Below are 27447 nucleotides of genomic sequence, written 5' to 3' on the forward strand. Positions count from 1 at the left end.
AGGTTCAGCTACATGACAGATTCTCCGTGATCTGCCCCTCTGATCCATTTTCATATCTGGGGTTTTGATCAGACTGGAAGGCCTGTCTGTATCTCAGAGCTCCAACCTATGGATCACCTTGGCAGAAGGAGTAAGTGTAGAAACAGTTGGGATAGCAATTCCTGGGAAGGAACTCCAAGGCCAGCCTTTTATTTTATGGGTTTTTGTGGTTTTTTTTTTTTTTTTGATGGTACTGTGGTTGGAACGCAGGGATTCAAACCAAGCCAGGCAGGTGCTTGACTGCTTAAAACATGCCTCCAGAACTTTTTCTCTGGTTAGTTTAGAGATAGGATCTAATTTTTGCCTTGAACTGTGATCTTCCTAATCTCCACCTCCTGAGTAGCTAGGAATATAGTTGTGCCTCAGAACTTCTGGCACCCATCTTAAAACTTTTTTGTTTCAGTACTGGGGTTTGAAGTCAGGGCTTTGCACTTGCTAGGCAGGCACTGTATGACTTGAGCCACACCCTAAGCATAAAGGTCTACTTTTAATAGGAGGCCTAAACAGTGCTCAGGCACAAACACAGCACACAGGCATATTCCATTGGAAACTAACTTTATTAACCATGTAGACTGACCAGAACAAAAATTTCAACTTGAAAATCACTAATGCACTGAAGACAAGGATCATCTGATGTCTGACTGGCAAGGAAAACCTTCCACCAGTGCAGAAGGGTCATGAACTGAGTTTAACTCTGCAGGAACATCTGGAAAGCTACTAAGATGAGACTTCCTTTGCATTCTCCCTACCCCCACCTGTAATCCTTTGAAATTCAAAAACACAATATGTACCTACATTGAAAGTAAAGAAAGCATTCACTATTTTAGGGGCATTGTATTTCTCTGCTTGGCTTATTGGTAGACACTACCTTCCCCATGTTTGGCATGGGTTTTGCAAAGTGCATAGCTCTCAGATCCAGTGATTTATCATCAAGAGTGAACATACAATGTGAAGTCCAGTGTGAAATCTTCAGGGAAGAACTCTGAAATGCAGGCAGCTTTATTTGTCGACCAGCACAGCAGTCAACAGAAAGTAATGGCCCCTGATCACCCCAGGGTGAGGACAGAAATCTCAGGATAACAACAGAGTATTCAGGAAGTTCCAGGCCAGACCAGGTGTCCCCCACATCCCCAGTGTGCTTACATGTGTGTACACAGTATACCCTTGATCTTAGCCTCCCCTGATTGCAGAGCTATAAACATATGAAACAGCAGCTATGAGAACAGGAAACAACCAACCTCAATATTCCTCATAAACCAAGCCCATTCCCCACAATGTCCCAGGATGCTGGAGAGGATAATAGAGAGATAAAGAAGCCATATTTGAAATATAAAGTTCTCTTTATTTATTTGGCATGAGAAAGGGGAAGAGAAGAATTGTGATATCACCAGCATCTGTGCATAAGGAGATACTGGAAGCTGATATCCACCAAGCACTGTCTCCACCAGGAAGCCTCACTGGAACAGGAAACTGGTTGACAGATATCCTGCATTCTTTATGTCAATTGCAAAAAAGTAACAACCGTCCCGTCTTTGCCAATCTGCCAGGGCTCCACTGGATAAAAGCGAATGAGTATCCTTTAGGAAACAGAGAAAAAGATGTCAGCTCCTTAGCAATCACCCAATCTTGCAAGATACTTACCAGCCACTGCCACTGTGGGCTCTCAGGCCAGCTCACGTCGGCCCATGAGGCATTTGCCAACCTGCTCATCCCACTCAGCAATCTTCCATTGACCCAGACAGAATGCAAGGTGATGGCTGCACATAGGCGGCCATCACCCAGGCCAGAAGCAACACAATGACCTGACTGTACGGTGTGTGCTCCATTGCGTCTCCGTGTGGGCTCAGAGGACAGACCTCTCCTCCTAAGAGTAGCTCCCTGGGGCACGCCCAGTGTACCAGCCACCTTAGTTTTCTCCAAATCTGCTTCAAGACTAGGCACAGGGTGAACCTGACTAAAGTGTACAGAAAAAATAAAGGTGCCCATTGCAGAGATCAGAAGAAGTTCTTCATGATAAGCACCAGGGATTGGGTTAGCCTGACAGGGATTGGGATCTCTGATTGGCAGGGATCAAGCCTCAATTTTACCATCTGCGAGGTAAAATCTCACCTCACGGAGATGGCAAGTCAGCACCAAGTAGATGTGGACAGGGCTTGTCAGGGTGAAGTGGTATTATGAGTTCCTGGCACATGGTAAGCATGGTATGTTATTTATTCTTAGAATTATTATCTTTCCCCAGTTTGAGGATCTGAACACCTGCTAGGAACAACCAGTCCTCGACAGCCTTCATGGGCCAACCAGGGCTCCATTCTGGAAGGTTCTTTCAAGCGTCTCATGTCTTTTGTTTCTCACAGGCTTGGACTAGGCTCAGGAATTTTTCCCCTCCGAAATAAACTTTAACTTTGACACACAGTACTTGTTTGGGTGGGGTAGAGTCTTCTTGTGGGAGAGGGAGTTCATTTAGCCTGACCTCCCTCACCTCATGAGGCTGAAAACTACAGATGGTTCATTTCCAGGTTGAGTTTTTTTGTTTGTTTGTTTGGTGGTGCTGAGGTTTGAAGTCAGAGCCTTTCACTTTCTAGGCAGGCACTTTACCACTTGAGTATGCTGCTAGTCCTTTTTTGCTTTAGTTATTTTTCAGGTAGAGTCCCATGTTTTTGCCTGGGGCAATCTTCTGTCTGGAATCCTCCTAACCTAAGTCCTCCCTAGTGGCTGGGACCACAGGCATCTTCCACCATGCTCACCTTATTGATAAAAATGAAGGGTCTCGCCAACTTTTTGAGCCCAGCCTAGCCTTGAACTGTAATCTTCCCAAGCTCTACCTCCTGAGTAGCTGGAATTACAGGGGTAAGCTGCTGTGCCCAGCCTCATTTACAGATTTGTCTTAGGTCAAAAACAGAAGCTGGGTATCCATATATGTAGACCAATGCTCTTTTCAGTACTCCAGGACCCTCCCCGCCAGCTTTACTTGGGACCAGGCTGGCCACTGATCAAACATACATACCCAGATTTCCTTCTGACCACACTGGAAAACCTCCTGAATATATGACTGTCCAGCTTTCTCAGAATAACATCCTCCTACCTTGCCTTGCCATGGCAGGTGCAGTGCACAACCAATTTCAATGACCATTGCAATTCCCCTGGGGAGTGATTATTAGAGAGCCTTCCCAGTGACCACTGGAAACACTGAGGTCCCAGAAGCCATGCCATTCCCAGGTCTTACAGTATGAAAATAAAGGACAGTGAAAGCATCATTGAGACCACTGTTAAAAATGAGTCCAGAGGTCTCTTTTGAAGCCCCATTATCTAGTAATATGAACTTAGGACTGTCTACCTTTGACCACAGGTGTCTGGAATGATCTGAACCATGAATTCTGAACCACTGGATAATTATACTGTGACCAAAGACTTACAATGCATATCAAGAGGTTTGGGGGCTCTTTTTTATTGGCATTTTTATTAAACATACACTTTCTTTACCCTTTGAGCAGCCCCTGTTCTTCAAGAGATGCCTACAAAGCCATTTTTACTGCTTTGTAATAATGCAACACTATCTTTCCATATAAAGTTCCATTTTCCCTGCCTTCCTGACAACACTGGGTCAGAGATGTCTCCTCAGCTGCAATTCCTAAGACGCCCCCCCACCCCTGCAAAAAAAGTTCTTTTTCAGTTTCTGAGTTTGAATGGGTCAACAACAGGGAACACTAAGGAGTCAGGAATACATTCCATCCTACAGTCTCCACCAAACATTACTATGGCTGCCCTTCCTAGACAGACAAGGAATGTAATTATCACCCTCTTTATGCAGGGGCCCTGCGGAGGATCACAGCCTCTGATTGTCCAGCAGTCCAAAATGGGTCTGCTACCTACCGGTCCTGGCCCAGAGCCAGCTCCTTGGTGAGGAACTGGAATAAGCGAGCACTGTGGCCTCGGTTCTCCTCCGCTGTACCCACCACACCAATGGAGGATACAAGTAACTGAGCACAGGGTTCTGTGGATCCGAACAGCGACATGGTCAGGCCAGGCCTCACTGTCAAGTTCACGTGCTGTGAGGAGCAAGAAAGTTTCACCTGAAACTCGAGCTACCCAGCTAGCACTGGGGTTCAGATGTGGGAAGAGGAGGGTGGGCTCAAGGTGTTCTTCAAGGTTGTGTCGGGGTCATGGCTGGGGACAGTCACAGGAGTCAGTGGGAAGGGGGTGCTGCGGGCTCATGGGGCATGGAAAATCAAGAGATTTGCGGTTGGATTGGGGTCCATGAGGAGACGAGTCTGGGTCACTGTGGGAGGTAGGGCATGGATAAAGCCCAACCCATACCCCCAACAACCTCCCCTTGCCAAGGGTACCCCATCTCTCGCTCACGTGCTCGGGTTTGCCCAGGATGGCGGCGGCGGCTGCACAGAGCCGCTTCTCTAAACCAGCGGGTAGGCGGTTAGCAGGCAAATTCGTGTCCAGCTCAATGGTTGGCATGTCTGACGGGAGAGAGCTAGAGAGCTAGAGAGCTGCTGCAAAGGTGCGTTCTGATAGTTCAGAGATCCAAAGGGTAATGAAATAGGGAGCAGGGCCAAGGTGTCCAGGCAACCAGGCTGCTCGTTGGCTGGGCAGAGACTCACTGCTCCCCGATTGGCTGTCAAGATGGCATGTCATGGACAGGTGCGCTGGCTCTGAGTTCAGAAAGTTCTACCACCCTGCATGCTACAAGACTCAACCTGCACCAAGGACCCGTCCACCTGCTTCAACTGGACCGGTGGTGATTTTCCCTCTCCTCAGTCTTCTGCGAACCTCTGCATTGGGGCCACATTTCCTAAGCCATATTTAGGTAGCTATCTTAACATCTCTACCCACCCACACACTGAGGGACCTTATCCAAACTGGATTGTAATATTCATGCCACAGAGGTTTAAAATAATTTTAAGGTCTGGCACAGTGGCTGAAATGGTAGTGAGTTCAAATACAAATATACATGCATTTCTTTAAATGAGTTCCCACAGTTTGGAAATGAGACAACTTCACATTCAGTATGAAATCCTAGCTTCTTTTAAACAATCCGTAGACCTGCTGACAGAAGCCAGTAGGTGGTGCCATACCATCTCTGGCTCTCTCCCTCCCCCAACCCCTCCGCAGACATCTGCTTTCCTACTCTTTGCCAGAAGGTGGCACAGGGTGTCATCGAAGTCAAGATTAGGAGTTGATTTAACATGAGTCTCATCAGTGTTGCAAAGTCATTTCAATTCAGTTATGTGTGTGTTTGTATATGGACACTTTCAATTACAAATATAAATTTCTGTATGAGTGTGCGTAATAAAGGAGCCTCTGTGGGAAATCAGGGAGACCAAGAGACTCTGTCCTGTTAACAGTTTATTTAGTACATGTAGCTATCACATAATTTGGGACCTGACAGATAGTTTGTGACAGTCCTGAGAGGAAATGGCAGGGATAGGTGGTAAGTCTGAGACACAGAAAAGAGAACAGTCAGGATTAGGAGCAGGCATGAAAGATCAAGGCTGCTCAGCACCAAGACAGGCAAGAAATAACTAGGGACTTCCCTTCCTTTGAGAAAGTTCATGAACTTCCACTTGTATCCCACCTGTGGAAGACGTCATCTCAGAGAGAAGAAAAAGACCTAGGTTCAGAGGACATTCCTGATCAGACATCTCTTTACCCAGTCAACCTCATTTGTGACTGTGTTCAGTCCAGGAGACAAGGAGCCTGCTCTGTGTTAGATCTGAGGGAGAGAAACTATAGAGCTAAGGAGACCAGAGAGGTCACCTGACCTGGCTTGGGATTGGAGAGGTCAGGAAAGTCTCCCTGGGATAGCAACATGTTAAATGCCAAAAGACCCAGACAGGCACCAGGCAAAGAAAGCAATGTGAGAGCAGCATGAGGCAAAGCTAAAAGGCCAAGGTAGAAGCAGAAGAGGGGTCTGAAGTGAATGCAGCCAGAAAGGTGTAGCTAAGAGTGAAGCAAGGTCTTCACTGCCAAGTTCAACGACTTGTAGTTTAGTTTTAGGGCAGTGAAGAAACTTACAGTCAAATGTCCCTCCAAAAATGTGATACCCTACCTGCAGCCAGGGAGTTATGCTCCGTCATTAACACCAGGCCCCCACTATGTGCCAGAAATTATGGAAGTGCTCTGCAAATATTAATTCAGGGTATGCATTTCAAAAACACACACATTTGATATGTAAAAGTGACATGTGCATCTTGCATTGATTACTAAAGTTAAACATGTTTTTATTCATCTATTAGCCATTTCCCTCTTCAATTCAACCCTTCCTTGGTGGGTTCTGTGGCCCATGTTTCTCCCATATATTTGATGCTTTTCTAAGATTACCTTAAAAATATTAGTTATATATATTGTGCTTGCTTCAGCAGCACATATACTAAACTTGGAACGATACAGAGAAGATTAAAGTGGTCCCTGTGCAAGGATGGCACGTAAATTCGTGAAGCGTTCCATAAAAAAATTAGTTATATCATATCTTTAACAGTGTTATTCCTACTTTTTCCCTTAAAGTTTCTTTGTATTTCATTGAATGTGTAAGCAATTTCATTGCATATGTAAAATCTGTTAGCCTTTTGTTTCGCTCTGTCACAATGCTAAGGCTTGGAAATGTCCTTCCATACACAGAAGTCAAGCATTTATTGAAATGTCTCCTTTTGTCTTCATAATTTGACTCTTTTTTCACTTAATACTGCTATATCCAAGTATAGTATGTGTAGCAAATTGTGATTTCTATTTTTTCCCCCAAAGCCAGTTTTTCCAGGCAGGCTAAAGTGTGCAAAAGGTTATAGAACTAATTTCTGGAAGTTCAGGAATCAAGGCACATTGGGGGTAACTGTGCTGGGCTCTGTGCCTTGGTTTTTCCTCTGTGACACAAAATTTGGCATTCTCTGGAATTCTAGGATTTGGTATTCTGAGGTCCCACCTATCTCCTTTCCACCTGCTCAAAGTTTTCAGTACACCCACCAGCCCCCTGGAGGAATCCATCTCTGATCTCCTATCTCCCATCACATCTGGTCTGTGCAGGCTGACTGCAGAGTTCCTCATGTCTGCCTGGGTGTTAGCTATGCATAGAGCATAAGCTCTACAACCACAGTGGTCTGAGTAGCTTTAACACAGAGGTACTCTGTAAAGGATAGCACCTCCATTCAGCCACCAACCTGGAGGTCTATCTTGGCTACCGTTTCTCCCCTCCCCCATGGCCAACTGCAATCCCTGTAGTTCTATATTCAATAGCACTCAGAACCTATCATCCCCACCCTGCACAACCCCCACCAGCTTGTCAGGGTCCAGGCACCTTTAACTGGATTATCACAGTAGCCTCCTTACCTCAGCCAATGGGATTCATTAAAACACAAGTGCTTCACAACTCTCCTTTACTCAAAAACCCTATCCATGCACAGGAAAATCCAAAGTCATTCTTGTGTCATGTGCTCCCCTCCCACTTTTCTTCTTGCTCAGCCTAGTCAGACCATCCCCCTAAAGCATGGCCTCATCTCATGGCTTTCCACCCAGAATATGCTTCTCTAATCCCTAGTACTTCAGTCCTACAGGTCCCTACTTACAAGTCAGCTTCTCAGGGGACCTACCCTCTGTGTCCTACTCAAAGTCGTCTCTGAACAAAAGTTGTCTTCTTCACAGCAATCACCACCTTACTTGCTACCTATTCGTATGGGTCACTGTCACCCTCTCTCTCTGTGATGTGACCTCCACGTGGGCTTAACCCTCAGGGACTGGATCCTCATCAGACTGGTGTTGATGATTGCTCTGCACCCATGGGTATTCCTTCAACTCCTTGGAGAAACAGCATTTCCTCCCAGGACTTACAGGATACGTGGTGCTATGCAGATCATAAATGCTTACTTCATCAGAGGTCCCCCTTCCCTGTGCCCACCCTGGGGGAGCCAGGGTCCAGCAAAATCAAAACTTGGTTCTGGGGGAGAGGGTGATTCTGAGGATCTTAATTCCCTGGCACCCCTAGCCAGGTTTACCCAAGTGTCAGAAACTCCCTGGGCTTTTAGTTTTGCTCCTTTGATTCATTTCATATCAGGGGGTTGGAGGAGTTAGTCCCTTTTGGCCATACCTCAGAGCTCTAACCTGTGGAACACCTTGGCAGAAGGAATAAGTACAGAAACAATTTGGACAGCAAGCCACAGAAAGAAACTACAAGGCCAACCTTTCATTTCATTTATTTATTTGTGGCGGTACAGGGAATTCACACTTACTAGTGCTCTACCTCGAGCCACACTTCCAGCCCTTTTTGCTCTGGTTATTTTGGAGATAGGGTCTCACTTTTTGCCCTGGTCAGCCTGGACAGAGATCCTTCTATTTATACTGGGATGACAGGTATGTGCCAGCATAGCTAGCTGTTGGTTGAGGTGGGGTCTTGAGAACTTTTTGCCGGGGCTGGCATTTTATTGTGATTCTCCTGAGTGGCTAGGATTACAGGTATGAGTCTTAGAGCCTCTGGCACCTGGATCAAATTTTATTTCATTACTGAATTCAGGGCTTTGCACTTGCTAGGGCAACACTGTACCACTTGAGCAACACCCTAAGCACCAAGGCCAACTTTTAATAGGAGGCCTAAGCAGTGCTCAGGCACAAACACAAAAGACAGGCATATTTATTTGGAAACTAACTTTATTAACTATGTAGACTAATAGAACAAAAATCTCAATTTGACATTTCACTAGTACACTAAAGACACGGATCATCAGATATCTAACTGGCAGGGAGACACCTTTCACCAGTGTCTAAGGGTCATGAGCTGAGTTTAACTGTGCGCAAACATCTGGAAAATTACCTAGATGGAGACTTCCTTTGGGATCTCCCTACCCTACCTGGAAATACTCGGAAATGCAAACGCATAGTATGTTATTTCAGTTGGAGAACAGGGACAACATTCATTGTTTATAATGACATTGCATTTCCATGCTTGGCTTGCTGGCAGACTTTACTTTCCCATGATTGGCATGCATTTTGCATAATGCACAGCTCCCTGCTCCAGTCATTTGTCAACAAGAGTCAGCATGCAAAGTGAGTCCAGGGAAGATCCCTGAAATGCAAGCAGCCCTGTGTGCCAGGCCAGCATAGCAATCAACAGAAAGTGACGGTCTAGGCCACACTAAGTTGAGATTAGAAATCTCAGGCCATCACCAGAGTATGCAGGAAGTTCCAGGGCAGACCAGGTGCTCCCACACATTCCCATTGTGTTGCAACCCTCCAGGCTGAGCCTTTCACCTGATTTCATTGCTATAAACATATGGAGCAGCAAATGTGACAACAGGAAACATCCCAGTTCAATATTCTTCATAAACCAAGCCAACTGCCCATATGTTCCAGGCTGCTGGAGAGAGAGTTTAGAGGTAAATAAGTTATGTTTGCATAATGAGGTTCTCTTTATTTATTTAGCATTGAAGTTAGAGAAGAGGAAAAAAATGTTAGGTGAATCACAGACATATCTGCAAAAGGGATACCCAAATGTGATTTTCATCAGGCCTTCACTCTGCCAGGAGGCATCTCTGGAATGGAGAGTCAGCTCACAGATGCCCATGATACTCTGTGCCAATCACAAAAATGTCATGACCGTCCCTTTCTTTCCAATCTGCCAGGGCTCCAATGGGTAAAAGCGGATAACTATCCTTTAAGAAACAGAGAAAAAGATGTCAGTAACTTGGCTATCTCCTCGTGATGCAAGGCCCCTGCTAGGCACTCCCACTGTGGGCTCTCAGGCCAGCCCACGTTGGCCCATAAGGCATTAATGATTTTCCATTGACCCAGACAGAGAAATGATCAGGTGCAAGGTGACAGATGCACATGGGCACGGCCCATCCAGGACAGACATCCAGGACTGACTGCGTATGCTGTATACTCAATAGCTTCTGTCAGTTGTGGGCTCAGAGGGACAGTCCTTCCCTCCTAACTGCGGGCACCAGTCACTTAAATTTTCTCAAAGTCTGGTTTAAGACTAGGCATAGGCTGACCATGACTAAAGTCTGTGAAAGAATAAAGGCTCCTCTTCCAGAGATGAGAAGTTCCTGATAAAGAGCACCAGGGACTGGGATAGTTTGGCAGGGGCTGCAGGACTGGCAGGGATCATGGTCTCAAGTTTTATCATCTGCAAGGTTCATGTAATGCAGACATCTCTACCTCATGGAAATGGCAAATCTACACCAAGGGGACCAGGGATGCAGTTTTGGATCAAATGTTATTATGGTTGTTGAGTGTGTTGCTCATGGTAAGCATTGGTATATAATTTATTGTTAGAATTATTATCTCTTCCCAGTTTGAGGATCTGAACACCCACCAGGAGCAGCCACTCCTCAACAGCCTTCCTGGGCCAATCAGGACTCCATTCTGGAAGGTTCCTTTGCTCTTCTCCTGCTTTTTTCTTTCATGGGCATAGACTAGGTTTGAGACTATCTTTCCTCCAGGACGAAGCTTTAACCCTGCCACAGGATGCCAGGTTTTGAGGAGGGGAGAAGGAGGTAAAGCTATCTTGTGGGTGAGAGAGGTCATTTAGCCTGAAACAGCCCCCATTCACAGATGAGGCTGCAAATCGGAGGTGTTTCACTTTGAGATTATTTGGGGTCTCTTAGCTAGACGCCCAGAATCCAGGCCAATGCTCCATTCACTACCCTGTGATCCCCTCCCCCAGTCTCACCTAGTCCAAAGGTTTCAGTTTCACAACATAGCCAGATATCCTACCCAGACTGGAAAAGTTCTCCTTGAAAATAAGATTCTCTGGATTCTTCAGGGTAATAAAACTCTGAAGGTGCAGATGTGGTGCACAGGCCATCCCTAAGACTCCTGCAATGGCCTTAAAGGATGCTTTAAAAAAAAAAGGCTCTTCCCAGTGTGCTGATGGAAACACTGAAGTCCCAGAAACCATGCCTTGACCAGGTCTCAGACAGTTGGCTGTAGAGCCAGGAATTCAACAATCTTACAGCCATTCTGACCGCAGACCCACCATCAGCGTGGCAAAGGAGTGTGTGGGCCTTCCTGCACTAAGGCCCCCATGTGCCCTTCCTGGACAGTGCAGAGGGTTTATTCCCCCCGCCCCCCAACTTCAGATGCCCTGAGGCAGAATCACCGCCTCTGGTTGCACCAGCAGTCCCAAATAGGTCCTCTTACTACATACCGGTCCTGGCCTAGGGCCAGCTCCTTAGTGAGGAACTCGAAGAAGCGGGCACTGTGGCCACGGTTCTCCTCAGCGGTCCCCACCACGCCGATGGAGGAGACAACCAGCTGGGCACAAGGTTCCGTGGATCCGCCCAGGGTCATGGTCAGGCCAGGCCTCACGGTAATATTTATGCGCTGCGATGGACACAAAAGTTTCGCCTGAAGCTGGCGCCCGCAGTATTGGCGTTGAGCACCGGGACGTGTGAGAGACCGCACGCGCGTGGCCCGAGGGGTCATGGCTCAGGGCACCCGCCAAGGTGCTTGGAGGTCACATCGGGGTCATGGTGGGAAAAGCGACGAAGGGCACTCGTGGGGAGAGAGGGCCATGGGTTCATGGGGCACAGAAGGTCAGAGGTTAGCAGACCAGCGGGTCCCTAGGGAGAAGAGTCCGGGTGATTGTGGGGAGGCAGAGAGTGGACAGAGCCCAACTCCCAGCCCCCAACCTCTCAGCGCCCAGGGCACCCGATCCTCACTCACCTCCTCAGGTTTGTTCAGGATGGCGGCGGTGGCCGAGCAGAGTCGCTTCTCTAGTCCCTCGGGCACACGGTTGCCAGGCAAATTAGTGTCCAGCTCAATGAATGGCATGATGAACAGAAGAGCAGAGGCAGCGGAGAACCGGGGCCGAGTTGGATTCGGGATCTCCAGGGTGGCAGAACGGGCTCAGGGGCGGGGCGTCACAGCAGCCAGGCTCCTCATTGGCTCGGCTGAATCGGCAACTCCCGATTGGCTGCCAGGGCTACACCCCAGCCTGTCAGTCACGTGGGCTGGCTCCAAGTCTCCGGAAGTCCTACTTTCTAGCCGGTTAGGAGTGACCCTACCCCCATCAGGACGCGATGGCAGATCCGGGCCCCAGGCACCCAGCTGCAGCCCCAGGGCAGTGTTTCCTTCTCAGACTTTCAGGCTTTGAACCCACCAGCTCCTAAATCGTTATTGATATAAAGGTCTAAACACCCTTCTCCCCATACATACTCATCGGTAGGAGCCTTCCCATCGCGCAGGGGTTTAAAATGGTTTTGAACGCTTTGCTATCATTTCAAAGTTCAGCAACTTCAATATGGTAATCTCTCTCTTCCTTTCCCCCCTCCCTCTCTCCCAGTCTCTCTCATATTTGTTTTTCTGAACTGGTCTCCCAATGTATGCTTGAACTCGCTAAGTAGCCCAGGCCGGCAAACTTTCCCTTTTTTGGTGGTGGTGGTGGTGATACTGGTATGGGCCTCAGGCTTGCTAGGCAAATAAATGCTCTACCACTTCAGCTACTCTCCCAGCCCCTGGCTTTACCTAGAGTGCTTGAACGGTTGGCCTTTTGTTGTTTTGTCTTTTAGTGTTCTTGTGTTGTTGGAGATACAGCCCAGGGCATTGGGCATGCTAGACAAGCACTCTATCACTGAGCTACATCCCCAGACTCAAATCTGGCCTCACTTTCCTTCTATGGATCTCATACAATTCTTTGGTTGCAAAACAGAAGAAACTGGTGCTGGAACAATAAAAATTATAATGACTGGAAGTATATTGAGGTGACTCCTAGAATGGAAGAAGTGCTTAAAGCCAGGTCTTGAGAAGGACGTGAACCAGGGTAGGGCCAAGGTTTCAATAGGCAGAGCCTTGGACTCTTATTTCTAGGGAAGATGACTTCAGCATACTCACCTTTAGCCACATTTTGTCTCCAACATCTTCCTTCAAGGTCCAGAATCCAGGAGGATAGGCTGTTATTGATACATTTTGGGTCACAAGATTAAATCTGTGGAGGACTGGGAGAGAAGCAGTTCCAGTAGAAAAAACAAATGGCTACCACACTCTACCCTTTGCTAGTTTCTAGAACATGTGTTCATGTTCTGTTGGGGACTTTAACTGGCATCCCACCTAGCCGAGAAATCAGCTATAACTGGCATGACCCTTGAGTAACCTCGTGAAGAGGAAGATAGCCTTGAAACAGGGTTGTAAAACATGGTAAACTGTCAATTAAAAGCTGTAACCTCTGACAGAGCTGTGAGGAATTGCCCATTAGAGCCATGCAAAAGTTCAGGACCGAGATGAAAGACACCATGCAGAGATAAGCACCCATTCCTGCCTTTCTTTGTCTCCACTTGTAAATAAACTTTCCAAAACAGGACTCCCCTGCTGTTCTTATCTAATCCTAAGGTTTCTATTCCACTACTAGCCCCTAATTTATGGGAGAACACATTCCTTGTAACCTGATAAGTAAGCCTCTGTTGTTTCCCCAGTTCCCAATAAATAATATTACCCCACCACCAGGATGTGGGCAAGATCAGGAAAATGTGACCCCAGGGGCATGAGAAATTCCTATGTGAGGATGATTAATGCTTTAAAGAGTATAAGATCTGCTTAAACTTTTCTCTCAGGGTCCTTGTTGAAACCTGCTGCGTCAGGCGGATGCTCGGACCCTAACCGGCTAGAAATAAACCTCGCCTTGTGACTTCCTTTGTCTCGAGTGTCCTTTGTCCTCTCAGGAGGTGGCCGGCCTTGTACCCTAACAGTTCTATTCATGGAGCAAATACAATCTCCACCTCCTGAGTAGCTGGGATTACAGGCATGAGCCACCAGACCTGGCACCATTTAATATTTTTGTACCATCATTGACCTTTGAAACTGTGGATATGGGTATCAATAAGATAGGAAGAGGAAAGAAAGAAGAGTAAAATTATGAAAAGGGACAGGGTGGTAGAATTTCTTTTAAAGCATATGATGCAGAAAGCCTGCATCATATGCTTATTTTTGCTTGCTTGTTATGTGACCTTTATCCTCCAGTTTTCTTCTCTCTCTCTCTCTCCCTCTCTTTGTCTTCCTCTCTGTCTTTGTCTTTCTCTCTCTCTCTCTTTCACAAAAAGAAAAGGCTGTCCTCAATCTCTTGATCTTCCTGCCTCAGTCTCCTAAGTGCTGGGATTACACATGTGCACCACCACATCCAACTGGTTGAATTTCTTTGCCCATTATGGTGACCCAAATACTCATTCTTGAATGGGCTTGGTGGTCCTGATTGTGTACGATCTTCAGGGGTTGTTATATTTTAAGGTCATCTGCTTCTGGATGATGGGTTCATGGCACAATAATGAGATCCATTGATACCAGCCCTTCTTCCTTCATAGACATAACTTCCTTGATTGGATCAAAAAATGCTTAGGTATCATGTCTTTCTATTTAACAGATATCTGTTAGGGCATCTTCAACTGCAAGAAATAGAAAACCACAACCCAATCAGATAAAATAATAGGAGATCTTTTATCTCCCACAACAAGAAGTCTATAGGTGGCTGACTTCAGGGCTGTTCAGTGCTCCAGCTCTGGTGCTCTGAAATTTCCACAGCTACAGTCTCTATTCTGTGCCAGCTTTTGTTGTGGTTTGGATATGAAATGTCCTTCCCAAAGACTGAGGTGTTGAAGGTTTGGTCCCCAACTGGTGACACTATTGACAGGTGATTAGACCATGAGGATGCTAACCTCATTAATATAGTAATCCATTGATGAGTTCACCGCTGAGTGGACTATTAGGAGGTGAGGTCTTGTTACAGGAAATAGGTCACTAGAGGTGTGCCTTTGAAAAGTATATCTTGTCCCTGACCCTTTCAGCTCTCTCTCTGTTCTTGGCCACTCTGAGTAACTTTCCTCTGCCATAGCCTTCTGCCATAATGTTCTGCCTCACTTTGGGCCCAAAAGCAATGGAGCCAGCCAACCATGGACTGAAACCTCTGAAACTGTGAGCCAAAATAAGAATTTCTCCCTTTAAGATGTTTTTCTCAGGTATTTTGTCATAGCAATAAAAACTATCGAACAGCTTTATTCTCAGGTTTATAGTTGAAAAGCTATCAGCAGTGCCCCACTCAGATGCAACAATAGAAGGGGAATTTATTTCTTCCTGGGTGATACTTAGAAGAAAAAGAAACTTTCAAAAAAAGTACCATGTTTTGTTGTCCAGCATCAGGTTATTAGCCATCTTGCTGCTACAACAAAAATACCCGAGACTGTGTAATTTATAAAGAGCATAATTTTTCTTAAGTCTAAAGACTGAGAAGTCCAGGATCAAGAGGCATTAACAGATTCAGTGTCTGGTGAGAGCAGTTTTTTGCTCCCATGATGGCCCCCGGTGTCTGTATCCTCATATGGCAGAAAGATTGAGCAGCAAAAGGCAAAAAAGAGTTAGGAGTACAGCTCAGAGGTAGAGCACATGAGTACCATGCAAATGCCCTAGATTTAATCTCCCAACACCCACACCCACACAGCATAAAGGGCCAATCTAGTTCCCTGTAGCCTTTTAAAATCATTAATCCCATTAATCAGTGATGGCAGAGCCCTCATTGCCTACTCACTTTCTGAAGGCCCCACGTTTTAATACTGGTACACTGGCAATTAAGTTTCAGCATCAATTTTGTAGGGGACACAAACATTCAAACTATAGCACTCACTTAGAGACTGTTTCATGCTATTGGCTTCACAACTGAACCATGTGGCGATAGGGGCACTGTCCAAACAAAAGTAGGGCTCTTCCTACAAAGAAGAAGGCAGTAATAGCTGTTACCTGAGCATCTAGTGACACCTGGTATGATATCCCTAGATAACAGTACTGGTATAAGCTTGAAGGGATAGAAAATTCAAATTTGGCACATATGCCTAGTTGAACTCCATTCAACTCCTGTCCCATGCCCAGTGGCAGGGACCTAGCGCAGCACTTCCACCCAGAAGCTGACTGAAGCCTTGAGATGTGCGGCTTTATTGTGTGCTCAGGGTTGGTATTTGCTATGGTCTGGATAAGTGTCCTCCAAAGGTCTCTGTGTTGGTTACCAAGCTGTGGTGCTGTTGGGAAGTAATGGGACCTTTCATAGGTAGGGCCTTACTAGAAGGAAGTTAAGACCTTTGGGGGCATGCCTTTAAAGGAGATATTGGGACTCCAGCCCCTTCCTGTCTCTTTCTTTGCATCTTTGCTGCCATGAGGTGAACAGGCCTCATTCACTACACACTCCCACCATGATGGGAGCCCAAAGTAACAAGGCCAAGTGACCTGAATCTGTGAGCCAAATAAAACTTTTCTCCTTTAAAGTTGACTATTTTAGGCATTTTCATCACAGTAATGGAAAGCTGACTAACAGTTGGGTGGGGTGGCAGGGTGGTAGAAAGCCCTATCCTTGAGCCCATGTGATTCTCCATCCTTGCCACTCTGGTTTCTTTGTTTATGAACCAACCGAGCCTTTTCTCATTGAGAGGATAGTAGTTCACTAAAGTAGACTGACTTTATTCCAAAACTCTAGGTCAGGTATTGGGATTCTCCTTTTAGGGTATTCAGTTACAGACACTTGGAGCACCATAGGATGTCTGTATTAGTTACTTTTCTCATCACTGTGACAAAATACCTGACACGAACAACTTAAGGCAGTAAGGATCTTATTTGGGCTCATGGTTTCAGAGGTTCCATCCATTATGGCAAGGAGGGTGTAGTAGAACAGAGCAGTTCACACTATGGTGGACAGGGGGGTGGATGGGACAAGGTACAGCCCCCAAGGGCATATCTCCAGTGACCTACTTTCTCCAGGTAGGCCTCAGCCTCCAGAATCTCCCAAAATAGAGCCTCTAGCCGGGTACCAAGTGTTGAACATATGAGCCTGTGGGGTACATTTCATACCCCAACCATAACAATCTCCTAGGTCTAAAGAGTCGAGTGGAGGGGCAGCTACTTTTGGGACCCTGGCCCCAACTCTAGGGACTCTACTCTTCCATTTTGCACTTCTTCATCTCAATAAATGCTCCCACTTTACTTACAGTGTCAAGTAAAGTGACAGAGCTCTTTTTTTAGTGGTACTGGGGCTTGAATTCAGGGCCTCGAGGACACTTGGTAGGCAGGCACTCTACCACTTGAGCCATTCTGCCAGCCCTTATAGAGCTTGCTGAACTTGGTTTAGACCCACTAGTGAATATTCCTCCTGCTTACCTCCACTCAGAGTTGCCAGGTTTTCAAGTCACCTAATGTGTCAAGTCACAATATCTAATATGATATGTGCTTATATTAGTCAACTTTTCTGTTGCTATAAGAAGGTACCTGAGGCTGGGGACTTTTTAAGGAAAAGAGGTTCATTTAGTGTGGTTCTGAAGGTTTAAGGACATGACACTGGTGTTGGTTTTGCTCTGGTGAGGACCTCACGGCCGATGGCATCCCAGTGATGGGAGCACAGGCAAGAGGGGAAGACCATACGGAAAGATGGGAAGCCAGAGCGAGGGGAGGGGACAATAACGACCTCCCATTAGGCCTCACTTCTTATGGGTCCCACCACCTTCTTAACATTGCCACACAGGGGACCAAGCTCCCAACACATGGACTCTTAAGTGACAGACCATACTCAAATCGTAGAAGTGCTGCCTGCAAAATGGAAAGAGCTCTCTGAGATTTGCCCCTCCTTCTCGGGTGCAGCAGTTCATCAGGCACTTTGGAAGAAGTATGCTGGCATCTTAGTCCACGGGCCTCAGGAACGTCATTGACATGGCAGATCCTCATTTTTAGTCTTCCTGCTCTATGTCATACCTGTACCTTATCAAGACATCTAGTGTCCTCGCTGCTGTTCTCCTCCAGGTCCTCTCAGTATGAACTCATCATAGTAGTGGACCACCAGGATGTCCCATGGAATCCATAGATTCCTGTGGAATAGATTGTGGCCGTCAGCTAGAGAGCTGCTGTATCCTTAAGGCAGATTGGATAAGGTGTATTACCATCCTTGCCAGGTGACAAGGATGTCTTTGTATTGAAATGGAGCAAAATGCATTGGCAAGAGCAAAGTACTGTATTGTTAATAATTATTATTAATGGAATTTATTGTTTCCAGTGAGAAAACCATATATTATTACAATTGCAATTACTAGTTACCACTAGTTTGTAATCTTTTGTCATTTTCCATACTGTAGTCTCAGGAGACCTAAGCTTTGGTTCATATCCTATTGCTGATGTGCTCTTATCTCTGGGCAGAACACTGTCCTTCTCTGGTCTTCAGTTTTCCCACCAATACAGTAAACTCTCCTGGGCAACCTGTTTAATAGCACTTCTGAGCTCCACATCAGGAGCCCAAAAGTGGGGTTTCATCATGTTGGAGCAGATGACATTTCTCATGTTCCCTTCCTTGCTTTGGAGTCTTGATCCCCCTGAAGTGACTTTATATATGATGAGAGAACTGTACTTGGCTTCCCACGCATCCCTTCCCTGTTCTTCCTCATGAGGGTTTTATTTAGTCTGAGAAATTACATATTCATTCATCCACTTTAAAAAGGAGTTCAGGAAGAGCAATGCTTCATCTAAAAAGGAAAAGCAAAACAAAAAAAAATTGTCATTTTAAGCTGCTGTAAGGCAGAAAGGAGAATAATTTGGGGGCATATTAGGAGAGGACAGTGGGAGTATGCACCCCAAGACATACAACAAGTGAACTTAGGGTTTTCAATTCACTTGGTTTGTTTTCCTTGAAACAATTCATGCACACACATGTTTCTGAGTCTGATCGGGGCTTGTTGGAGTTGCAAAGAGGACATGGTCTCTCTGGACTGCAGCAGAGCCTCTCTTGCCCATGTTCCATTTCTCCCAAGGAAGAAGTCCCTCCTGGTGAATAACATCTTTGTGGTGGCTGCGGCGATCCTGTTTGGCTTTAGTCGCAAAGCAGGCTCCTTTGAGATGATCATGCTAGGAAGACTGCTCATAGGAGTCAATGCAGGTACCTCCTCATGCCTCTCTGTTCCTATTCATTCCTCAGTTCCTTTTCTTTCCTTCCTGTATTCCTTTTATTCATTGACTATTCATTTATGCCCACCTGTTTTACAAAATGATTAAATATGGCGTATTTTAAAAGATTGAAATAACTAGACATTGGCAGTAAATATAAATGAAAAAAAGTTGTACAGCAATGGGGGGAAATCCCCCAAACTTATACTAAGTCCTGTGTTTGAGTAACACTCTAAGCATGAGCTTCCTGGCAGCCAAGTTATAAGGAATATAGGATGAATTCTTTGATCTTCCCTGCAGAGGCAGAAACTCCTCAGTTTCTGGGTATCTTCATGTGAGGGAGCAGAATTTTGAGTACATCCACCTGGGTATTTAGGGGCTCCAATCAACAAACATGTCTTGACTCCCCTATTGTTTATACAGTTAGGTGCTAATGTCTATTTTAATTATCCGTTCCTGTGACACAAATTACTCCCGTGTTTAGTGACTTTAAAAAACTGACATTTATAATCTCACAATTTCTGTTGATTAGGAACCTGGGAATGTCTTAACTGGGTAGCTCAGGCTTGAGGTCTCTCAGGAGGGTGTGATAAAGCTGCCCGGCAGGGCTGCCATCATCTAAAGCTTTGGCAGGGGCTGGAGGATCTCTTCCAAGATGGCTCCCTCACATGCTGCCTCGGCATCATGGTGCTGCTTGAGTGTCCCTATAACATGGCAGATGCTTCTCTAGAGTAAGTGGTCGGGAGGAAGGGAGAGAGAGAGAACAAGGAGAAAGTTCTAGTGCCTTTTTTGTCTCAATTCTAGAAGTTCCACACCACCAATTTTTCCACATTCTGTTAATTAGAAGTGAGTCACTCAAAACAACCAACTCTGCAGGGGAAAGGAATCAGGTCAGACATTGTGGTGCCCTGAGTACCCAAGCAAGAAGGAAGGAAGAGCAGGGGGACCCCTCAGACTCCTTGGCCAGCCACACAGTTGCCTTCCTCTCAATTCTCTTCCCAGCGTGTAAAGAGAGAGTCAGACATTGATGGGAGATGTTTCTCCATCCCAGGCCTGGGAGGGAGGTGGTGCTGCTGCACTGCCTGCACCATTCCCAGGCTTATCATGCCCCATACTGTGGTCTCCTGGCTTTTGCTGTTGTCACCATCTGGGGTGGGTGGTGAAAGTGCTGTCCAAGTTCTGTGTTTTCCCACTGGCTGTGTAGGTACCAGGTGCATCCATGGGGAAGGCAGGGTGAGGTGAGAACCTACACTGTAGTTGTCAATGAAAGTGTTGACATGAGAGCCTGGACAACTGGTGGGCATCCAGGATGCAGTCCTTTCCTTTTCCCACCTCTGCTTCTCAGAGACTATATTATTCATCTTTTCATCACTGTAACTAAATACTCGAGGTAATAAACTCACAAAGAGAAAAGGGTTATTTTGGGGTCCTGGTTCTGGATGTTTCAGTACAAGATAAAGTGGTTCCTTTGCATTAGATTTCTGGCAAGGGCAACCTATCACAACAGACCACTCTCTCTTCATGATCCAGGAAGCAAAGAGAAGAGGAAGAGACTGGAGTCCCATTATCCCCTTTAAGGTCATACCTCCAGTGACTGAAGAATCTCCAAAAGGCCATACCTCCTAAAGGTCCATAGCACCACACAACAGCAATACCCTGGGGACCAAGCCTTAGCACATGGACCTTTGGGGGACATTAAACATTTAAACCACTGCAGAGACCTTAATACCTACAAACATCCCATGAAAATGTGGGGCTGTGGTGAGGGACCAGGGTGGAAGCTGATCTAGAAAAGACTTTCTTTTCTCCCAGAAATCGTGAGGAATTGAGTTGTGATACTATTGGCTCTACACCAGACATGGTGGAGCTCCTCAGAGTATGTGGGGTGAGAGAGCACCCCTCAGTGCAAGAATCCAGCAGATAAGTGGCTGGGTGGTGATGAGGGAGGCCCCTGAGTGACCAAGTGTTGTGAGGGTCCCTCCTGGTGACTGATGTGCCCCTGCTGTGCACGTGTCCAGGTGTAAGCATGAGCATCCAGCCCACGTATCTGGGGGAGAGTGCCCCAAGGAGCTCCGGGGAGCAGTGGCTGTCACCTCAGCCGTCTTCACAGCCCTGGGGATTGTGATGGGGCAGGTGGTTGGACTCAGGTAAGCACCTCTTTCCCCTGTGCATTGAGTGACTTCAAAGATGCCAACAAAAACCTTTCCTCATCCAACTTCCTCTCACATCCACCAGATAGATTAGGATATTGCTCCTTTGCACGAAGGCATTGAAGTTCTGAACACATCCATGTTCCCAATACACAAAAAGGGTATTGATCAATCACACACGTGGGAATCACTTTTTCCCATTCTCTCCAGGACACTTTGCAGAGAACGGGTCTTGATAGGGGAGAAGGTGAAGATTTGGGTTTTTAAAGGGGAGCATGTCCGGGCATCCCAGGACATAGAGGAGAGGACAGAACCTGGATCCCTGGGGAGGGGAGTTGCTAGGTTTGAGTTGGGGCAAGGACCCTGGTCTCTCTTGGTTCCTACCTTGGTGAAAGAGATCTTGATGTTTATACAGAGATGGACAGACAGAGGCAAAGGGCAATGCAACCCTCTGCAAGCAGATTAGCAGATAGACAGGGGGCCAAGGGGAAAGGTGGGCAGGACTGTGGAAGGAAGTATTTGTCCTATCCTGTCTTCTCACTCCCCAGGGAGCTCCTGGGTGACCCACAGGCCTGGCCCCTGCTGCTGGCCAGCTGCCTAGTACCTGGGGTGCTCCAGCTCACATTCCTGCCCCTGGTTCCTGAGAGTCCTCGGTACCTCCTCATTGACCGTGGAGACACCAGTGCCTGCCTGACAGGTGAGTCCCTGCCATTGGGCCCCAGACCACGCTTAATCCAGGGATGCATCTCACTAGACCATATCAGTCCTCATTTCTTGGGGTTTATTTATTAGGGAAAAGTCATCCTTCTATTTGTGCTTCAACTTCATGATCAAGCCATAGCATCCCTTCAAAACTGTTTATCAAGGGGACATCTTAAATTGTAGGACAGTGGGATAGGTCACATCCAATCCCTTCCATCCAGGAAACCCAGGGTGGTGCAGAGAAAGAGCCACACGTATATGCAAGGTGAAGCACCTGTGTAAGCCTTACCTGACTGTCAACTGGGTGATGATTATTTTATCAGTAAACTATAGCTATAATAAGGATACCCAAGAACAATTGAAAAATCTCTGGCTTAAAGTAATAATCATTTACGACATATTTTACTCATTTAGGGAGCCAGTTTCACACTGCTGATCTCAGCTGGGCCAGCTCATGGCATTGTGGCTCGTGGCCCTTCTAGGCTAGTCTGGGCTGTAGAGACCTGAGCTGTACACGTCTTTCCTCTCACTCATGGTACCAGTGGGCTAGTCTAGGAATGCTCTTAGTGTGGTGGTGTCAGAGGTACAAGAAAGCAAACCCAGTTGCATAAACACTTTCTAAACCTTTAGCCCCCTTCACATCCTTTATTCCACTAGCCAAAGGGAATCATACTGTTAAATAAAAAGCCAATCTATACATCTCTTCAAAATTTTTTATCCAGGGGATGTCTTAAATCACTGGCATTCCCTCTCCCAAGGAAGAGGTACAGATTTAGAGAAGAGCAAAGACCAGGGCCCATGAATTCCTCTTCTCCATTTGCCATCATAGGTACAATTATGCATGGCTCTGCCCCATGTAACAGATGTTCAGTCCCATCCAAAGATTCCCCCAGATTCTCATCCAGTCATGTCATCAGCTTAAAGACCTGGCTTTTAAGATCACATTAAGTCTGTATATGCCTTTTCTTGATCCAGAGTCTTAAGGTCTAAAAAGACAAAGCATCTTTTCTTGTACTTAGCATATAATGGTGAAAGTGAGACAAGGGAACCAGAATTAATAGTCTGATTTTAAAAATGACAAGGTAAGGACAAGTCATTGATCCGTAACAGCAATTCTCAAGAGTCCCTGGGAGCATATTGCCAGGTCTCTCTTGCTTGGGAGTAGAGAATGTTCCTTGATCAGGCTCTGGCTCTGCCCTCTGGGAGGGGCTTCTAGGTTATGGTTTTCCAAGATTCTTGCACCTCCCCTCTGAGATATTATCCCTTTTCCACTACCTTTCTTGACACCTTCTGAAGAGAGCATTGGAAAATGCTTTTGGTGATTAAGCAAATTTCTCAACCTGCTTCCTTCCTATAGAAAGTTGGGGACACAGAAGTCATTATATTTCAAATTGTTTCAGTATCTTTTAGTCCAAGCTAATAGAGCTTTTGCCAATACAACTTTCTCAAAAATGATTTCAGTTTCCTATGTATTTCACTTACGTGCTGAGAGAGAGAGAGATTGAGATTGAGATTTGAGGATGGGGTGAGGGCTCACTGTGAGGGGGAGAGAGATGTCTGAGGATAGGGTGAGGTCTCACTGTGAGGGACCAAAGAGGGACTGAGGGAGGGGAGCTCAGCACCCCTTTCCCCATCTCAGCCCTGCAACGGTTGAGGGGCACAGCAGATGTGGCAGGAGAGCTGGAGGAGATGGAAAAGGAGCATGCCACCTTCCAAGGCCAACGTGCACGGCGCCCGTGGGAGCTATTCCAGGATCCAGCCCTGCGGAGGCAGGTGATAAGCCTCGTGGTGCTAAGCAGTGCCATGGAACTCTGTGGGAATGATTTGGTGAGGTCCCTTCCCTACCCTACACCCTGGGCCCAGGGGCTTAAGTAGCTTGGAGCCATGGGAGGTTGAAGGGAGCCAATGCCTCAGAGCTGCCCCTCCACTGACTCAATATTAGGTCTATGCTACGCCTCCTCCGTGTTCCTGGAGGCAGGAATGCCCTACGAGAAGGTCCAGTATGCCATCATTGGGACTGGTTGCTGCGAGCTCCTCACTGCCTTTGTTAGTGTGAGTTGGGATCTGAGCCTGCCCTGCTGGGAGGGATCCTCAGGTACTGGTGCCCCTGGGACTGCAGTCTTCCAAATTAAACCATTTTCCACTGCTGCCCACACTGTCAAAAATGCAATGAGTCATCAAGCATTTATTGAGCCCCTACTGTTTTCTAGGCATTCAAACCATCATTTTGAGATGAGAAAACAAAATGAAGTTGAGAAAATAAAATGAAGTTGGGAAATTAATAAAACCATAATCTCCTGAATCAATAAACTACTCCCCCTAGCTTCCTTGTGAGGCCCCTCCTCATTGCCTGCCCCCAAACCAAAGGGATAGTAACCTGGTGTGTGAGTAATTCTTGAATTGCTCCTTTCCCTTGCAGTGTGTGGTGATCGAGAGGGTGGGATGGCGGGTGCTGCTGATGGGGGGATACTGCCTGATGACCTGCTGGGGAGGCATCTTCACAGTGTCTCTGTGTCTGCAGGTACCAGGGGGGTGAGGGGAAGTAAGTGGCTGGGCCAGGCCTATTTCCTCCTCACCCTTACCCCATCTGCTACAGAGCTCCTTCCCCTGGATGCCCTACCTGGCCATGTCCTGCATCTTTGCCTTCATCCTCAGCTTTGGCATCGGCCCTGGTGAGTGGACCCAAAAAGCTATGGGCTCTGGGCCTTGCTGCAGGAACAATGGGTATCTGGGTGAATGACGGGTGGGTGTGCGTGCAGGATCATCCAAAGACCCCAGAGCCCACCTGTACTGAGGCTTCTGGGAGTCAGTGGCTGAACTGGGCTTACTGGGAGCACACTGGGCCCAGGTGTGAGATATGTGCAGCAGGGGACTCTAGATGAGTGCCCCATCACCACTACTTGCAGCTGGAGTGACGGGAATTCTGGCCACGGAGCTGTTTGACCAGATGGCCAGGCCTGCCGCCTACGTTGTCTGTGGTGCTCTCATGTGGACCATTCTCTTCCTGGTCGGGCTAGGGTTCCCCTTCATCATGGTAGGATCACCCCTCTCCAAAGTGGGGTACCCTGCCTCAGGTTTTTTCCCCATCACTGAGTACCCCAGAGGGAGGCCTCCCTCCAGGGAGACTGAGGGGAAGGGGTCTTACGTGAACAAAGGAGACAACTCCCTCCTCACCGTTGACTTGATATGGGCCTTCCATTGAGGGCTCTGGGGGCCACACCAGGTCTTGGGGTCTCTTTTAACCCACAGGAGGGCTTGTCCCACTTCCTCTATGTTCCTTTCCTCTGTGTCTGTGTCTGTGGGGCCATCTACACTGGCTTGTACCTCCCTGAGACCAAAGGCAAGACCTTCCTAGAGATCTCTGAGGAATTGCATAGACTCAACTTGCCCCAGCGGACTGGAGGCCCCAAGTGGAATAACCTGGAGATCATCCAATCCACAGAGGTCTAGCTGCAAAGGTGTGACCAGAGCCAAAGTTGTTGTGTCTGAAACATAGGTTTTCATTTCTTTTGTGTCTTAGTCTCTTTGTACTGCTAAAACACAGTATCTAGACTGGGTGGCTTATTACAAATAATAAAAATTTCTTATAGTTCTGAAGGCTGGCAAGTCCAGGATTACGGCATTGGCAGATTTGGTGAATCAGGGAGGACCCACTCCCCGATTCATAGCCAGTTCTCTTCTTGCTCTAACTACACATGGAAGAAGGGCTGAGAGAGCGTCTCATAGGTCTCTTTTAGAGACGCTAATCCCATTCATGAAGCCTCTGGCCTCATGACCCAAAGGCCCCATCTCCAAATACCATCATATTAAGTATCAAGACAAATGATAATCAGATATCTCCAGAGAATAATGATATTTATTTGGGAATGGCAGAGCACTGCAATGGGAATGCTGTGTCATGGTAAACTATGGGTGTCTCCAAAGCCAGGCAAGTAGATGTTTTTAAAGGAAAAAAGGATGAAATTTCCCTAAGCAGCTTGGATAACAAAGTTCATTGCTCTTGGGGACCATGCAAGTGTCCAGAACATCTTGTCTGAATAGTTACAGCCTTAAAGAATGTTAAAGACAATTTGTAGTTACAGGAATCTGTACATACATGGTAAGAGTGCAAAGCATGGAGTGTACATAGAATGAAAAGAAATCTCTTTTAGGCCTCATGTTAGTTGGCTTGTCTTACTATGACAAAATACCTGAGACAAGTTAACTTAAGAGGAAAGGTTTATTTTGGCTCTGGCTTTCAGAGATTTCAGATTATGTTGGCATGGACCCATTGCCTTTGGTCTTGTGGTGACACAGTACATCATGACAGGAGTACCTGGTGAAGGAGCAGCTCACATAATGGCAGCCAGGAAGGAAAAAAGAGAGAGGAGGAGCCATGAGTCCAACCACCTCCTTCAAAGGCGTACCTACAATGACTTCATTTTCACCCACTTGGCCCCACATCTTAAAGGTCCACCACCTCCCAATAACACCATGACCTGGAGACCAAGCCTTCAGCATATGGCCTTTGGAGGACATTTATTCAAACCTTAGCAGGCCTTTAGAAAGTCCTTGAAGAAACTATTGAGAAAAATAAAAAATTAAAACATCATTATGTAAACTAACCAAGATTAATGAGAGGCTGCAAAGGCCAGTGAAAATCTTGTGGAAATGCAGCAGAACAAATGTTATAAGGAACATCTAGACAAACTTTTTGAGTTAATGTCTAGAAAATACTTGGGAGCCAGAAAAGAAGAAAAATGCTAAATTAGGAAAAGCTAACTGCTTCAAGAAACTTTCACCAAAGTTAAATGGAGTTTAGTTTCCATGGTGACTGAAAAACCAGTCAATTTGAAATAGATACTCCAATTAATAGGCTAAGACATAAAACAGTTTTAGCACCAAAAGCCACCTAAATTTTGGAAAACGTAAAGCGCTCGGTGCTTCAGGGGAAGAAGTCCTCGAGAAAGTACTTCATCTCAGGCAGGCATGAGTACTTCGCACTTCATAACTTCCTAGCTCTGGATTTGTCTGGATCAGACAAGAATGATTTTATCATTGTATCATCAACTTTGACATGGGGATTAGGTTTCAACATATGGAGGGAGGGACAGATAAAATTTAAAGTCTTTAACTTCTCAGGTAAATTAATCATCAGGCTAAATAATAAATGTACTTTTAGCTGTATAAGTGATTGCAAGGTAGTGCTTTACATTCATGCTAACAAAACAGATGTTAGAGATCCACCTCTCCCTAGGGCACTGGGACGGGAGTTAAACATTTTAGAACACTGTTAAAGTATTGTTACTGATAAGCTTTTGTTGTAAGCACCCTTCTGAAAGTTTATTTTTCCTTTTTATTTTTATTTTTATTTTTTTTTCATTTTTCTTTTATTATTCATATGTGCATACAAAATTTTTCCTTTCTGCTAAGATGCTGGAGGCTGGGGAGACTTAACTCCCTAAATGACAGTTGCTAGGCCCTTCCCTCGGGCCCCTGCTGCCTTGAGCAAAGGTCTGTCAGCTAGGCAGCTGGACAGCCTTCATGCCAACAACCAAAGCAGGACTCCAGTTCCAGAAGACATTGTCCCAGCAGGCAACTTTGCACAGGACTTTTTCCACCAGGTAGTCACTTTCACAGAGGCCAGAGTGGGAGCGCTTCTTCCCCTGGTGGCCCAGCAGAAGACCTGTCATAG

The 27447-nt window shown here is 46.4% G+C and overlaps 3 protein-coding genes and 1 non-coding gene across 4 annotated transcripts; 2 read left to right on the plus strand and 2 right to left on the minus strand.

The window, feature by feature from the left end:
* Positions 1-1360: 1360 nt before the first annotated feature.
* Positions 1361-4583, minus strand: LOC109690503 (D-dopachrome decarboxylase-like). The gene is made up of 3 exons (XM_020169900.2): positions 4399-4583; positions 3910-4085; positions 1361-1616 (listed from the first exon to the last, which is right to left on the minus strand). The coding sequence occupies exons 1-3, from the start codon at positions 4504-4506 to the stop codon at positions 1535-1537; spliced, it is 366 nt and encodes a 121-aa protein (XP_020025489.2). The 5' UTR covers positions 4507-4583; the 3' UTR covers positions 1361-1534.
* Positions 4584-6394: 1811 nt separating this feature from the next.
* LOC141419068 (U6 spliceosomal RNA) lies at positions 6395-6501 on the plus strand. The gene has a single exon (XR_012443740.1). It is a non-coding gene; the product is annotated as a U6 spliceosomal RNA (small nuclear RNA).
* Positions 6502-9413: 2912 nt separating this feature from the next.
* LOC109690514 (D-dopachrome decarboxylase) lies at positions 9414-11893 on the minus strand. The gene is made up of 3 exons (XM_020169911.2): positions 11698-11893; positions 11180-11355; positions 9414-9680 (listed from the first exon to the last, which is right to left on the minus strand). Exons 1-3 carry the CDS (start codon positions 11803-11805, stop codon positions 9608-9610), a joined length of 357 nt encoding a protein of 118 aa, XP_020025500.1. The 5' UTR covers positions 11806-11893; the 3' UTR covers positions 9414-9607.
* A 6347-nt stretch (positions 11894-18240) lies between these two features.
* LOC109690505 (solute carrier family 2, facilitated glucose transporter member 11) lies at positions 18241-25887 on the plus strand. Its single transcript, XM_020169901.2, is given in 10 exon segments — positions 18241-18913; positions 20940-20978; positions 20981-21068; positions 21620-21768; positions 23413-23602; positions 23717-23825; positions 24193-24294; positions 24370-24445; positions 24680-24807; positions 25023-25887. Coding segments are annotated over 10 exon segments (1308 nt in total). The 5' UTR covers positions 18241-18687; the 3' UTR covers positions 25224-25887.
* The last annotated feature ends 1560 nt before the right edge of the window (positions 25888-27447 follow it).

This window comes from Castor canadensis, chromosome 18 (assembly GCF_047511655.1).
Source record: "Castor canadensis chromosome 18, mCasCan1.hap1v2, whole genome shotgun sequence".
In the NCBI taxonomy this organism is placed as follows: Eukaryota; Metazoa; Chordata; class Mammalia; order Rodentia; family Castoridae; genus Castor; species Castor canadensis.